General features: G+C 35.8%; 1 protein-coding gene across 1 annotated transcript in view; it reads right to left on the reverse strand.

Moving 5' to 3' along the window:
* The window catches only part of GRIK2 (glutamate ionotropic receptor kainate type subunit 2), a 410,119-nt gene that overhangs the window by 26,207 nt on the left and 370,532 nt on the right, over nucleotides 1-13,380 (reverse strand). Inside the window, exon 14 of the mRNA XM_054195142.1 lies at nucleotides 8,271-8,496. Coding sequence (XP_054051117.1) covers nucleotides 8,271-8,496 — 226 coding nt within the window. The remainder of the gene's footprint in view (nucleotides 1-8,270; nucleotides 8,497-13,380) is intronic.

Genomic DNA, 13,380 nt, shown 5'->3' on the forward strand with positions numbered 1-13,380 from the left:
TAGAGGAAAAGGAAAAAAAAGGAGAAGGAAAAAAAAGGAGAAGGAAAAAAAAGGAGAAGGAAAAAAAAGGAGAAGGAAAAAAAAGGAGAAGGAGGAGAAGGAGAAGGAGAAGGAGAAGGAGAAGGAGAAGGAGAAGGAGAAGGAGAAGGAGAAGGAGAAGGAGAAGGAGAAGGAGAAGGAGAAGGAGAAGGAGAAGGAGAAGGAGGAGAAAAAAAAAAGGGAAAATTAAAAAAGGCCTCCTTTTCTCCAAACTACACAAGCCCAAATTCCTTAGCTGCTCCTCATAGGAAATGCCTTCGAGCCCTTTCACAAGCTTTGTTGTCCTCCTCTGGACACATTCAAGAGCCTTAACATTCTTCTTAAATTGTGGGGCCCAGAACTCATCATTATGATACTCATCTGTATCATAAGTCTATTCCCTTCAGAAGAATCTACAACTGCAGGATAACCATAGTACACATTCTCATATAATCTCAGTAATAGACTGCTGCCTACTTTGATGGTGTCTATAATGTCTGACTGTGGACAACTGTACCTTCAACTTTGAGATTCATTTTTAGGTAATTTCTGGAAAATGCAAGGCTTTCTATTCATACTTTAATCTCTCTTAAACTGGGACCTAAAACAGGAAAAATTTCTAGCACCACTATGTTCTAAATATGTAATAACATATTAAATTTCTTTACTAGAAAACATTCAGGTCATTTGTTTAAAGTATTAATTTGGATGTAGTTAATGTTCTAAGTGTAAAAAAAACCTGCTTAACAAAAAAAAAAAAGTTAATTCAGACATGTAGCTGTAGAATTCAAGGCTTTGGTCTTTTAAAAACTAGACAAAACATAGGAGGCAACATCCTACACATCCGTAGGATGATGAAGTGTTATTTTTACACTTACAAGGTATTTACTCCAATTTTATCTGCTTTTTATTTTACAGGCAAGCTCCAAAAATAAACTAATTTTTAGATTATTACAAAACCAGGCTGTAAATCTCTGTTTGAAATGATAAATGCAGCAAGGGAGGAGAGTGCATTCTCAATTCTAAGAGGAGAGTTAAGACTATTTTGAGATCATCTTAAAAATATTTTTTTTTACTTTCTAGTCCATATTTAGGAAATAAGAGTCATTTATTCATATTTTTATTAAATTAAGTTTTAGTCCTTGAAATTACAAAAATCAATTAAAAGCTTTTGTTCTTAAGTAATTTATATTCCTCACTGTGCCTTCATTTAAAAATTTCTATATTTGGAAACACGCACTTAAATAAAAATTGCAGGTAACGAAATCTTTTGAAAAATACCTGCATTAAGAACACAGTCAAGTCAGTTAAAAAATTTCAATACTATAAAATAGAAAATTTTACTGTGAATGTTTTTTCTAGGTCACTCCCTAGAGATATATAGTAGTATAAATCATCTGGACCTATACAGTGTTATTGGATACAACATGATAATTAAGTGTTATACATTTGCTGATTAAACTATTTGTTTAAATTTTATTTGAATCCATCAGCCTATCACTGGGGTAGGAAGAACAGTGTTGTATTGCATTTATTAATGGCTTAGAAAATATAAATAATTCATGAAGTCATATTCCTAGAGAAGATATGAAATAGCAGATCATAAATTATTGCCTGAAACCCTTTTTTTCTGCAGTGAAATCTTTAATTTAAGTGAGTGGAGTGTGAAATACTCTTTCTAGATTCTGTGTCTGATGAAATTATATGAATACTACTGTCTTCCAAATGTGCTTACTCCAAACAACATTTTAATTACATGCTACACAGCTGACTGAAATTCGAAAAAAAGAGAGGGGGGAAAAAAAAAAAAAAGGAAAGCCAACTCTGCTTTTGGTTCTGATTTGCCAAAAAATAAAAGATTTGAATGCCTAGGTTAAAAAATGTTTAGATTAACTACATTGTGCAAAAGTTTATAAATAAATTTCTATATGCAAGTGATCTGCACATTACGTTAATTGGCCAAATAGACTTTTTGGAAGTCATAGGTGAATGGGCAAATTTTTGAGAATCTTTAAGAACAAAATACTGTGAAAAATATATTTTTTCTCTAAGAGATTGTAATGTATAAAATGTTTGTAAACAAAGACATTTTATTTGATATTTCATTAGAATGTACAGAAAAGAGAACTTGACTAAAAATGGCACTTCTGAATCAATAGAACATGACAGCCTTGAAGTTTTGTTTCATCCTTTGAACTTAAGTGAGTACACTGATATCTGGGACCTGCAGCCAATGCACCTCTGCTGGAAGGCTGTTTGTTTTATTCATATACTTTTCTTTTTGACATGGGAAGTATAACTTGTTTGTATCACAGTAGCTACCAGCTTTCTATTGTAAGTATATAAATATACACTGTGTAGAAATATTTTATGTACTTCCATGAATAAATTTTGATATATGGATTTGTTTTACTAGTGCAAGTTATCTCATCTTGGTATAACGGGTAGTTCTGTAAGACTTAGCTTTGCAATGAAATGTTGGTAGCTTTATCCACTCGGTGTGTTGACCCCAAAATACATTGTTTAATTTCATTCAGATCTTCAGAGTTGTATTTTATCCCCATGTACAGTGAAGAGTCTCTATATAGTTGGGGTAGTGCACATTTCTTTTTGAAAAAAATAAAAGTTAACAATTAAATAATAAAGATATGAGCATTTTTCAGGGCATCTTGATAATCCATAAGTATGGAAAGATCAGGGATGCAGACAGTCGTATGATGATGTAGGAGAAGTCATAGCTTGATCACAGCAAGGGAAAAGTAAGTCAAAAAACTAGTAAAAGTGAAGACAGTCATGTAACAGATTCAGCTCACTACATTTTGCAACTGAGATATTATTAATATTAATAGCACAATTTATTTTCTTGTAATAGCTGCACAGGAAGAAAGGATAAGAAAATGTGCATTTCATCTTTTTCTCAAACTGTTTTTTACCTCCCTATTATCAGATATTATAGGTACACCACTGCTATACAGCTAAAGCCCCCTCTTAATCTAATTCTGTAGCTTTCCACAGCTCAACAATCACAGAGCAACAGTAGAGAAATTACTAGCTCTAATTTCTTATATGTGCCATATCTCTCAAACACCACTTTCTATTTTGTATTTCTTAAGAATTAGAAGAAATATATGCAAATTTTTAGGATTACTTACACCTACCCTTTTTCATTTTCAAAATGTCAAAGGCATTACTTTGCATGTGTTTCCACATATACAGAGTTTGCCTGGCATGTACAGGGTAGTCCTGAGTTGACACATAAGAGCAGATCATCTGAAAGGTGCATGCTCAATAGATCTGCTCGTATGGAATGGGTTTGACATATACACTTGTCAGCTATTTATGTACTCCAGGTTCAACACAGAAGCAACTGGCAATTCAATAGAAAATCTGCCCAAGCCAGATGGATAGTAGCCTGCTGTCTAACATGCTGAAGAGAAACAGGAATTTGGAAAAGAAATATCAACCTGAAACTACCCCAGAGAAATGAAGATTTGCTTTGGAGAGTTTAAAAAAAAAAAAAAAAAAAGTGAAAAGTAGCATTGCAGACTGCTAAGGCCCTAATATAGACTGCATAGAAGCAAATCTCTAACCTTTCATGTGGTTCACTTCACATTAACAATGATGTTAATAAATACTTATTATGGAAAATAGCATTTGTCAAATAATATTACTGTAGTTTACATTATGTTGACCATAGAAAAGTCGTATTAACTGACTTGCAGTAGGGCATGAAGTTTGTATTGTTGGATAGACCAGGTTTTCTTGAAAAAAGTTATAATTTATGTTTGATAAGAAGACCATAAGCAAGCGGAAGTATCATAAGCATTTAGGAATCCTTTGCAATGGCACATTTATCCCAACTGGGTTTTATTCAAGAAAAAAAAATCAATTTTAAACACCTTTATCATGCATGATGAAGAAATGAGAAATTTAGAACTACTGTAGGTGATAAGTAACAGTTTAGAGGATCTGTCATTAAAAGCAGAAGTTATTCTAAATACCCAAAGGGTTTGTTCTATCCTCACCTGCCCTCATTTTTTTGCTTTCTGTGTCTTTTCTCTCTTTCTCTCTCTTTTCTTTCTTCTCCCCTCCCTCTCTCTATCCCTCCCTCCCCTCCTTCCTCCCTCGAATATCAACCTTGGATGATGAGGTGTATGACCACACAAAGTCAAATTCCAACCACTAAAAGAAAGATGTATCTATTTCTAATAGATAATTGTACATGCTACATACTCATATATTTATTATTAAAAATAAACTATACAGGATACTTAACAAAAGTATCACGTTAACAAAACATGTATCTACCAGATTCATTGATTGAAGAACACAGGACTGACAAAATAGTGCCTCCTAATAGGACATGCCAAAAGAGAGCCAATACAAAACTCTGACATGTGGAGCTTCAAACGGGAAGAAAAAAAAAAAAGGAAGAAAATGGGAAGAAAATCAAACCGGCTCTAGCAAAGGAAGTGTTAACACTGTTGGTTACAAAACTATAAACAAAGTTGCAAAGACGGAAAATAAAACAAAACAAACACAGCCCCAGTAACAAATAGTTTTTCCCTTATCTGCTCCAAAGTATCAGTTCTTGTCAAATGTCTTAACCCAGGTCTGTTCTTCCCTTCTCTTTTCATTATAAATGAAGTTTTTCTAGCCTAGCACCAGAGGTGGTTGACTGAAAATGAAGTTAAGTATATACAAGACTGTTACCTCAATTTATAAACATGTAGCATGAGAATCATTCATTGTATGTATAAATTACCAAACGCACGCACTCTAGCTTATTTTCAGTGCTGCAGGTGTCATGTGTGACATATTAAATAAAGCTAACAGCAAAGATATCATACAGAATGCTGCTTTGCACCTATTCCAAACATCAGTTTATTTTGTGGATTTTAAACGTGTACACTGATCCTACTTTGTGCCAGAAGTACATCATTTCCAATTTCCTTCATCAAGGCTACATTTTAGCAATTTAAACTTTGTTTACTTCACTAATAATTATGTAAATTCAGATTTGGCTTCTTCGGTGTATTTGAAGGGAGTTGATATCTATACACTGCCTGATCTGCTGTTTTTTTCTCCTCCTTTTGTGCAACTTTCTCTGAATTTAAAACTCTCACATTGTGAGCAGAGAGCTTTTACTGTAGTACACTGAGATGGTGCTATATTTGGGTGGTTGCATTTTCCAAGTGATTATCCTGTCATAAATTACTCTGCTAGCATATTTTTCTGTTAGGAAAGCTTTTAGCCCTTCTGTTTGTAGCTACGTAGACTCAAGTAAATTGTGTTCTCACTAACTATTATTCTATTAGCCTTCAAAAGGAACAAGATATGCTGCACCTACATTCTTTGATGCTGTTCTCTAAAAGTAACCATATCCATTCTACTGTATTCGACATAAGGTCTGTAACAACTGTATTCTACAAATTAAATCTCACATGCAAATATTTATTCAAATTCAAGACACTATTCTGGGAGATAAACTGGATATTTTTGTAAATTGGGGGAGATGACATCTATATCTTTCAGATACTGTGTCTCTAATACAATTAGTTCTGTATTTTTTTTCTTTATTGCTCAGAGATGTGTTGCTTCCCAAATAGGCACAAGCAGTAACATGTGCCTTGTGAAACCATTACACTGTAGTTTTCCAAGCACTTGACAAGTTATTCTTAGTATTATTAACTCTAAAAAGATATTGCTCAAATGCATGGCTATAAACTTCTTCCATAAACATTAAATAATGATGAAATCTACTTCTGCAGAATTAACCATGTCATAAGTTCTTTTAAAGACTCCGGAATTATTTCTTCCTGTAGAAATGAGATTACCTATAATGCATGATTTTATTTTGTACTATCCACTGCTAGGTAAGAGTTTCTAGCTTCAACAAAGCAATATATTCTGACTGGCACTATGGATACACTTCTTGTAAGGTCTCCTTTCAAATGTATGTGTGAACATTATTTTAGCAGAGTCTACCCAATCTCTTTCCTCTGAGACTGTGTGGTTAATACACAAGATACAAAACCTTTACAAATGTTAGTTCTCTGAATAGCATTTTATAGATTCTGGCCTAACACAGGATTAATCTCTTATTCTTAGCTGTTCTGGGAAAGCTACAGATGCTGTTATATTGTACCTTCATTTCTTTTGTGAAAACCTTACTTTATATCTTATTTTAGGTTCTGTTATATTTCCTTTTATGAAGGCCTCTTTTTTTCAGATCTTGCTTCAACTTCAGTTGCTAAGTTTAACACTGTTTCAAATCTCATTTTACTTCCTTTGCTGATCTCTGACTCCTGCAGGTATGTTCTTTATTTTTTTCATCCTGATTCAAGACAATTATCAGCTCACAGATCCCCTTGTACAACACTGTTATTTCTCTTGACACAGATAATTTGTTACTACTTGAAATCTTGCAGATGAATAAGAGCTGAAAAATGATATGATTCAACGTTAATGATGAAATAGTGCATGCATACTGCCTCTTCTCCCCAAATAAGGTAGGGGACAAAGACCAAAAGACAGTTTGCTTACTTGCTTCCTTGCCTCTTTACACTCAATACCTCTTCCTTGTAACTTTAACTCTAGAAGTCCATTTCTGGCTTTATTTGCTTTTCATCTGCTTTCTTTGGTGTTTATGCTACTTGTGTGATTACACACAATCAAAATCACTTGTAAAATAGCCTGGACTATCTGATTTCTATCATTTTGGCACTTCCATGGGCACTTAGATTTCTGAGGCATGCTTCAGATGCTTCACGAGTTTGCATGCGGCTTATTCAAGGATTTCAAGCTATCACTAAGATTTAATTTCCACCATACTAAACCTAAATGGAAGATGGTTTTCACCCTTAAAATAACAAAAGGTTTATATATCATAAAATATGAGATGCCAAAAAGAGCAGCAGAACTGAAGTCCAGTGCCTTCTGGCACTTAGATGTCTACAGAAAATATTCGTCAATATAAGAAACCACAACACAGCAGGGTGGAAAAATTGCTATATAAATTAAAACTAGATTCCTAACAAATGACTGTTCAAAGAAAGAATGAACAGAATCATAATTTCTGCAGGAGGTGTACATTTCATAGCAAATTACTGAAATGATGAAAATTATAAAGATTTCATTAGAGTTGCAGTAAATATCTAAAACATAAAGGGAAACCTTTATGATAATACTAGTAGATACCTCTTTATCCAAGATATTCCAGTAAAGTTTAGTTCTTAACCTTCCTTACCATGTGATTGATTTTGAGTATTGGACACAACTTTCCCCATACAATGATTTAGTGTATAGTATTAACACAGATAAAATCAGTACCAAAAGTAAGACCTATTTGAGAAAAACATAAAACATATTCACATCAATCACAAGGTGATAAATTATTCTTAAAAATAAAGCTAAAGTAAATATTGGCCATGCAAAGAATTCAGCAGAATGATCTTCCAATATTAAGTAGGATCATTGTGCAGTACTGACAGACTTTTTGTGTGACACTATTTTTTTATTCCCATCTATTCTGGAATCTAAAGCCAGATCCTCAGCTCATGTCCTTTAAAAATCACTGCAGTCAATGGGAACTCAGCACTTCAGTGCTTGTTGAACCCCATCCTGTGGATTCTAGCAGCCAAACTAATGTCTGCAATTAGCTCGTAATCTTACAACTAAAGTTTTTTTCCTAGTCAAGAACACCTGACCTGGAAAATATTTACAGGATTGGAATTGCTCTGCAAAACCCTATTTCACAAAGTTAACTCAGTATTACTTTTGTCTGTGGATTATACGTGGCATGTTATGGAATCTTTCCTCCTCTTTTAAGAATCTGAGTGATTAGCCCTCTCAGAATAGAAGCATTATCCCCATTTGCTAATGCAAGCATTGGACTACCAGCAGCTCATCCTCTAGAGAGATTAACATTTTAAAAAATTTTTTCATCAAAGAAAGTGCTGCAAAAAGTACTTTTTGTTGTTGTTTTTGAACATATGGAAGGCACCATGTAAGAGAAACATACCATATGAAAGTGTCCAAATTTTTATAAAGTACCTACTTTTTTCTGTTTAGAAAATTCAATCAAATCCATAAATGTTGATAAAATATGTAATATTTTCCCCAGGTGGGAAAAAGAGAACAAGAAAAAATGTTAGCAATGTAGAGAAAGCAACAGTGTATTGGAGCTTTTGTATGCTACTGCAGCAACTAAGATTAATGAACAGAGAACAAATGGTTGACATATCACCTACCCATGGGAGTTCCAACGCCGTAACCTTTTGAGTCTATCAGGCCTCCAATTTGTGTTAGGTTACAGTTCCGCTGTGTAACAAACTCAATGGTTGTCGACTCCATTAAAAATGCATAATCAGAGGTAAGCACACGCTGGATACCTTCTTCATTACTTTTGACAAGTACAGACTGCCTCCTGCTACTCATGAAGGCCCACATCTTGTCATAAGTGGAGATTTTGGATTTCTGAAAGACAAATATTAGATGCAATATGAATAAGAATAATAGGCTTATAAGAGTGAAAGTAAATTCTCAGTTTCCACATTGCTCTCTTGTGGTATTTTACTACGTCAGGTTTTACCAACGCATTCTTGTAAGGGTGCCTGTAGCTTTCATCTCATCTGTACTTCTCATCTTGTCCGTGCAAAACAAAAGAGCTGGAGAGATTCTCAAGAAAACATGCAATACCTGTTGTTTATCTGGGTTTTATTGTATATATGTTTTTATGTAGGATAAAGGCCTACAGGTATTTGAAGTCAGTGGAAACTATTAAGTATCTCACTGTTGCCAAGTTCATCAGCAATGTTGGAGAGTATTATAGGAGAATCTGTGGCTTTTGGCACATTTGAAATGTTCACTCTTATTTCAGTCACTCAGCTAATCCTGAGCAATTCTGAAAACCCAATGAATAGTGTGGCAACCTGAAGCAATCAAAGCACTTACAGAAGGCAGTATATGGAGAAAACAGTTGTGAAGTAGAGGGCAGCAAACATTTCATCCATGGTACACTACAAAAGTACTTGGAGAAAGATTTTAGGTAAGAGATAGTTTCACACTCTGGTCACACTAACACCAGCTTGCCATTCAGAAACTGACTACTAAAAGTCCTAAAAATTAATATGTGTTTTCTGCTTTAATATTCACAGAATGCAAAGAACTGTTGTGATAAGAAGGGAGGGACAGCAGTTTGGCACAAAGTGATGCTGTGCAACTACAGAGGAGTTGTTTCCTTTCTTTCACCTCAGCTTCTTTAAAAAAGGATATTACCTTCCCTGATCTTTGTAGAACACAGTGCTTAAGAGATCATAACCACTGAATAAATTGAAGGTATTAGAAGTACTGAACATTTTATATTACATTTGCCCCATCTGTTTAATAATGTTTCAAACTCAAGATGTATCAGAAAATGTTCAGTAATGTTAAATCTTGCCTAGTAAATAAAATGTAGAGATACAGCATGAAAACTAGTTTAATCAGACTTTTTAAGGAGTCTTTCATCTTTTAATGTCACCCTTAAACATAACTATGCCGTCAGCTATGGTGAAGATACTAAACAAAGATTGATACTACAAACCTTTCTGAAGTTCAGCTGATTGGCAGCCATAAATTCTGCCCCAGAGGAGAATTAGCAGTGTATGTGGAATAAAAAGAACATTTATTTAGAAAAAAAGATGACTTTGTCCCCCTGCTGAGATACAATCCAAGAGTTATTTCACTCTGCCTGGGGACTTAGCAAATCAAACATTCGAACTAACTCTAGTGTCAATGCTAACAAAAACTGAAGACTTTTAGGACTCTGCATGAACACATTGTTACTGTGGCTGATTGCAAAAGATTTTAGTAACAATGAAGGGGGAAACCATTTATCTTCAAAATAAACTGTGAACACATAGAATAGAGAAGACCGAACAGATACGGTGTTTCCTCATAGTGTTTGTTTTGAAAAACAAGTACTTCTTGCAAGCATTGAATATTGCACTACAGAATAACGTACTTTAAGCAATGCACATCAGCTCTGTAGGAATTTAAATTACTATGTAATACAGACAGAATACAGACAGAAAATAAATGTTTTTCAATATTTGTAAAATTTTACCAAGAACCTGTATTTAATTTTTTTAACATACAATCTTCACCCGAGTACACGAAACAAATATTTTAGCCACTATAAATAATTTGAGCAATATCAAAAATTGGCAGAGAAAACAATTTTAGTAAACTGTTAGATACATATTGCTGATGTGTGTTGAGGAAAAAAAAAAGAAAAAGCTAAATGAGCAATAATAGGAAATAAAGAAAGAATGAACTGTAGTACATATACATTTCTAGATGTCTGTTGAAAAACAAAAATATATTCCAGGATGAAAACATGTTAGCAAGGGGAATGGTTGCTCTCTACTGAAGAATCAGAGCATGTGAAAAAATACAATAGCCTCTAAAGGACAAAGTGCTCATATTACAATGACTGATTTAATCAGCTAGGATAAAGCCACAGCTACTATTGAAAAGGAAGGAACAAAGGTCACCAACAAAATCAGAGAAAGCTCCTGCATAGGATTGCTTGCTTACTGGAATAATTAAAACAACAACTAAAGAAAAGTAAAGAAGTCTACACATGATTAGTGAGACTGTAGAAGATAACACAAAGCCTAGAACATCAGTGCACATGGCTCACCACTGAGAAGCTAACAAAGGTGATAGAAAGTGCACAGTGATCTCTCAGTTTTCTCATATAGACAGAACACCACAATGTCTTTGCACTGTTTTCTTCCACTCCTAAAAGCTAAAAGACAGAACTGAAATGATGCCAAGGAAAACAGCTCACCTTTTAATGTGGCCCTTAATCTTTTTGGTGACTCCTAAATTCTAACTAGCATTTAGAAATTCTTACCAGAAAAAGTGTAAAATACAGGTTATAGGATTTGTTTTACACACAACAGAGGATGTTTTATCCTAAAATAAAAAACATTGGATTCAAGCAAATACAGCCACAAATGGTATTCCTCTGTGTTTGGCAAACTACTCAGCAGACTCACACGACTGAAATAAAGAAGCCAAAGCAATCAAAGCATCAGGAGCCCGTTTGACATTGAACTAAAAAGAATGACACTCCAATATGTACATATTGCTTCTTGTGGTTATGGCTGCGTCATTCATACTGATAGAAGCAGATGCTGTAATTTACGCTGTGTTTCCATCTTTCACTGTGTGCAAATCAAGCTGGTTAATCATAGTATTACAGAATCATACAATAGTTTGGCTGGGAAGGGATTTTTAAAGGTCATCTAGTCCAAACCACCTGCAATGAGCAGGGACATCTTCAACTAGATTAGGTTGCTTAAAGCCCCATCCAGCCTGACCTTGAATGTTTCCAGGGATGGCACATCTACCACCTCTCTGGGCAACCTGTTCCAGTGTCTCACCACCCTCATTGTAAAACATTTCTTCCTTATATCTAGATCTACCATCTTTGAGTTTAAAGCCATTACCCCTTGTCCTAGCACAACAGGGCCTACTAAAAAGCTCTTTCTTTTAAGCCCCCTTTAAGTACTGAAAGGCTGCAATAAGGTCTCCCTGGAGCCTTCTTTTCTCCAGGCTGAAAATGCCCCGCTCTCTCAGCCTGTCTTCATAGCAGAGGTGCTCCAGCCCTCTAATCATCTTTGTGGCCTTCTGCTGGACTTGCTCCAATAGGTCCATGTCCTTCTTATGCTGAGGGTTCCAGAGCTGGACGCAGTACTCCAGGTGGGGTCTCATGAGAGCAGTACAGAGGGGCAGAATCACCTCCCTCGACCTGCTGGCCACGCTTCTCCTGATGCATCCCAGGATATGGTTGGTCTTCTGAGCTGCAACCACACGTTGTCACCTCATGTCCAGTTTTTCATCCACCAGTACCCCCAAGCCCTTCTTGACAGCCTTCTTCAGGCTGCTCTCAATCACTCCATCCCCCATCTTGTATTGATAACTTGGGTTGCCCCGACCCAGGTGAAGGACCCTGCACTTGGCCTTGTTGAACCTCATAAGGATCACACAGGTGTACTTCTCAAGCTTGGCCAGGTCCCTCTGGATGGCATCCTCTCCCTCAGGCATGTCAGTTGCACCAGTCAGCTTGGTGTCGTCTGCAAACTTGCTGAGGGTGCACTCGATCCCCCTGTCTACCTCATCAATGAAGACTTTAAACAGTACTGGTCCCAATACAGACCCCTGAGGGACAACACTTGTCACCAATTTCCATCTGGATGTTGAACCATTGACCACTACACTCCGGATGCGACCATCCAGACAATTCCTTATCCAGCAAACAGTCCACCCATCAAATCCATATCTCCTCAATTTAGAGAGAAGGATGTTGTGGGGGATGGTGTCAAAGGCCTTACAGAAGTCTAGACAGATGACCTCTGTAGCCCTTCACGTGTTCACTGATGCAGCCTCTGCATCATAGAAGGCCACTAGGCTGGTCAGGCTGGACCTGCCCTTGGTGAAGCCATGCTGGCTGTCTCGAATCACCCCCTGTCAGCTTATATACTCCATCAAAGAAGTGTATTATTTTATCTGGGTTAGTCCACCATACTGTTTCATCTAACTAGAAAATACTGTCTGGAAATCCAATCTAATCTGAAATCAACCAGAAATGAAGTCTGTATAAGATAACTCATGGTGACATGATTCATCATGCTTGTGTTCCCTTCAGTAGTAAGAAAGCTGCCTACGCTTTGCAACATTTGAATTTCATTGGAAATAAAAAAGACAACTAACCAACAGGAAAGAAGGAAATAGAAAGGTTAAACAAATCAAGAAACTCATCTACCTGGCGCATAAAATGGTAGCTGTCACAATGATATTCAGAGGATACTGTCAGTGACATACTCAGCGTTCATAAATTAAAGATCATTGGAAGATAACATGCATGTCAGGGATTACAAAAGGAAGCATGGCAAAGGCTCTAAGTTAGTCTAATGCTGTGCACAAATGTGAGGCTGCAAACACAAGGAATCATCATTAGTAATGTATTACTGCTCTATCCTGAATCACTGGCCAGGAAATACAAATATCTGAGCAGTGAGACTCTGGATCACAAGGTTAGAAAAAAATCAGGATGTAGAATGAATGCCAGCATAAACAATGACCAAAGGACAGGGAAGCAGACTTCATGATACAAGACAAGATTGGATAAATGCACAGTAAAAATGTGCCATGCAAATTCTGACACTTTCTACAAAGAAAAAATTACAAATCCATTAATGGAGATTTTTATTTTAATGATAGCATCCAGTTTCTTTCCTGGCTTCTAAAAGTATTCGAATGTCACAGACAATGTCTCAGCTTTGCTTCCACTCATGCAATACTTAAACT

Source organism: Rissa tridactyla, chromosome 3 (genome assembly GCF_028500815.1).
Source record: "Rissa tridactyla isolate bRisTri1 chromosome 3, bRisTri1.patW.cur.20221130, whole genome shotgun sequence".
NCBI lineage: Eukaryota > Metazoa > Chordata > Aves > Charadriiformes > Laridae > Rissa > Rissa tridactyla.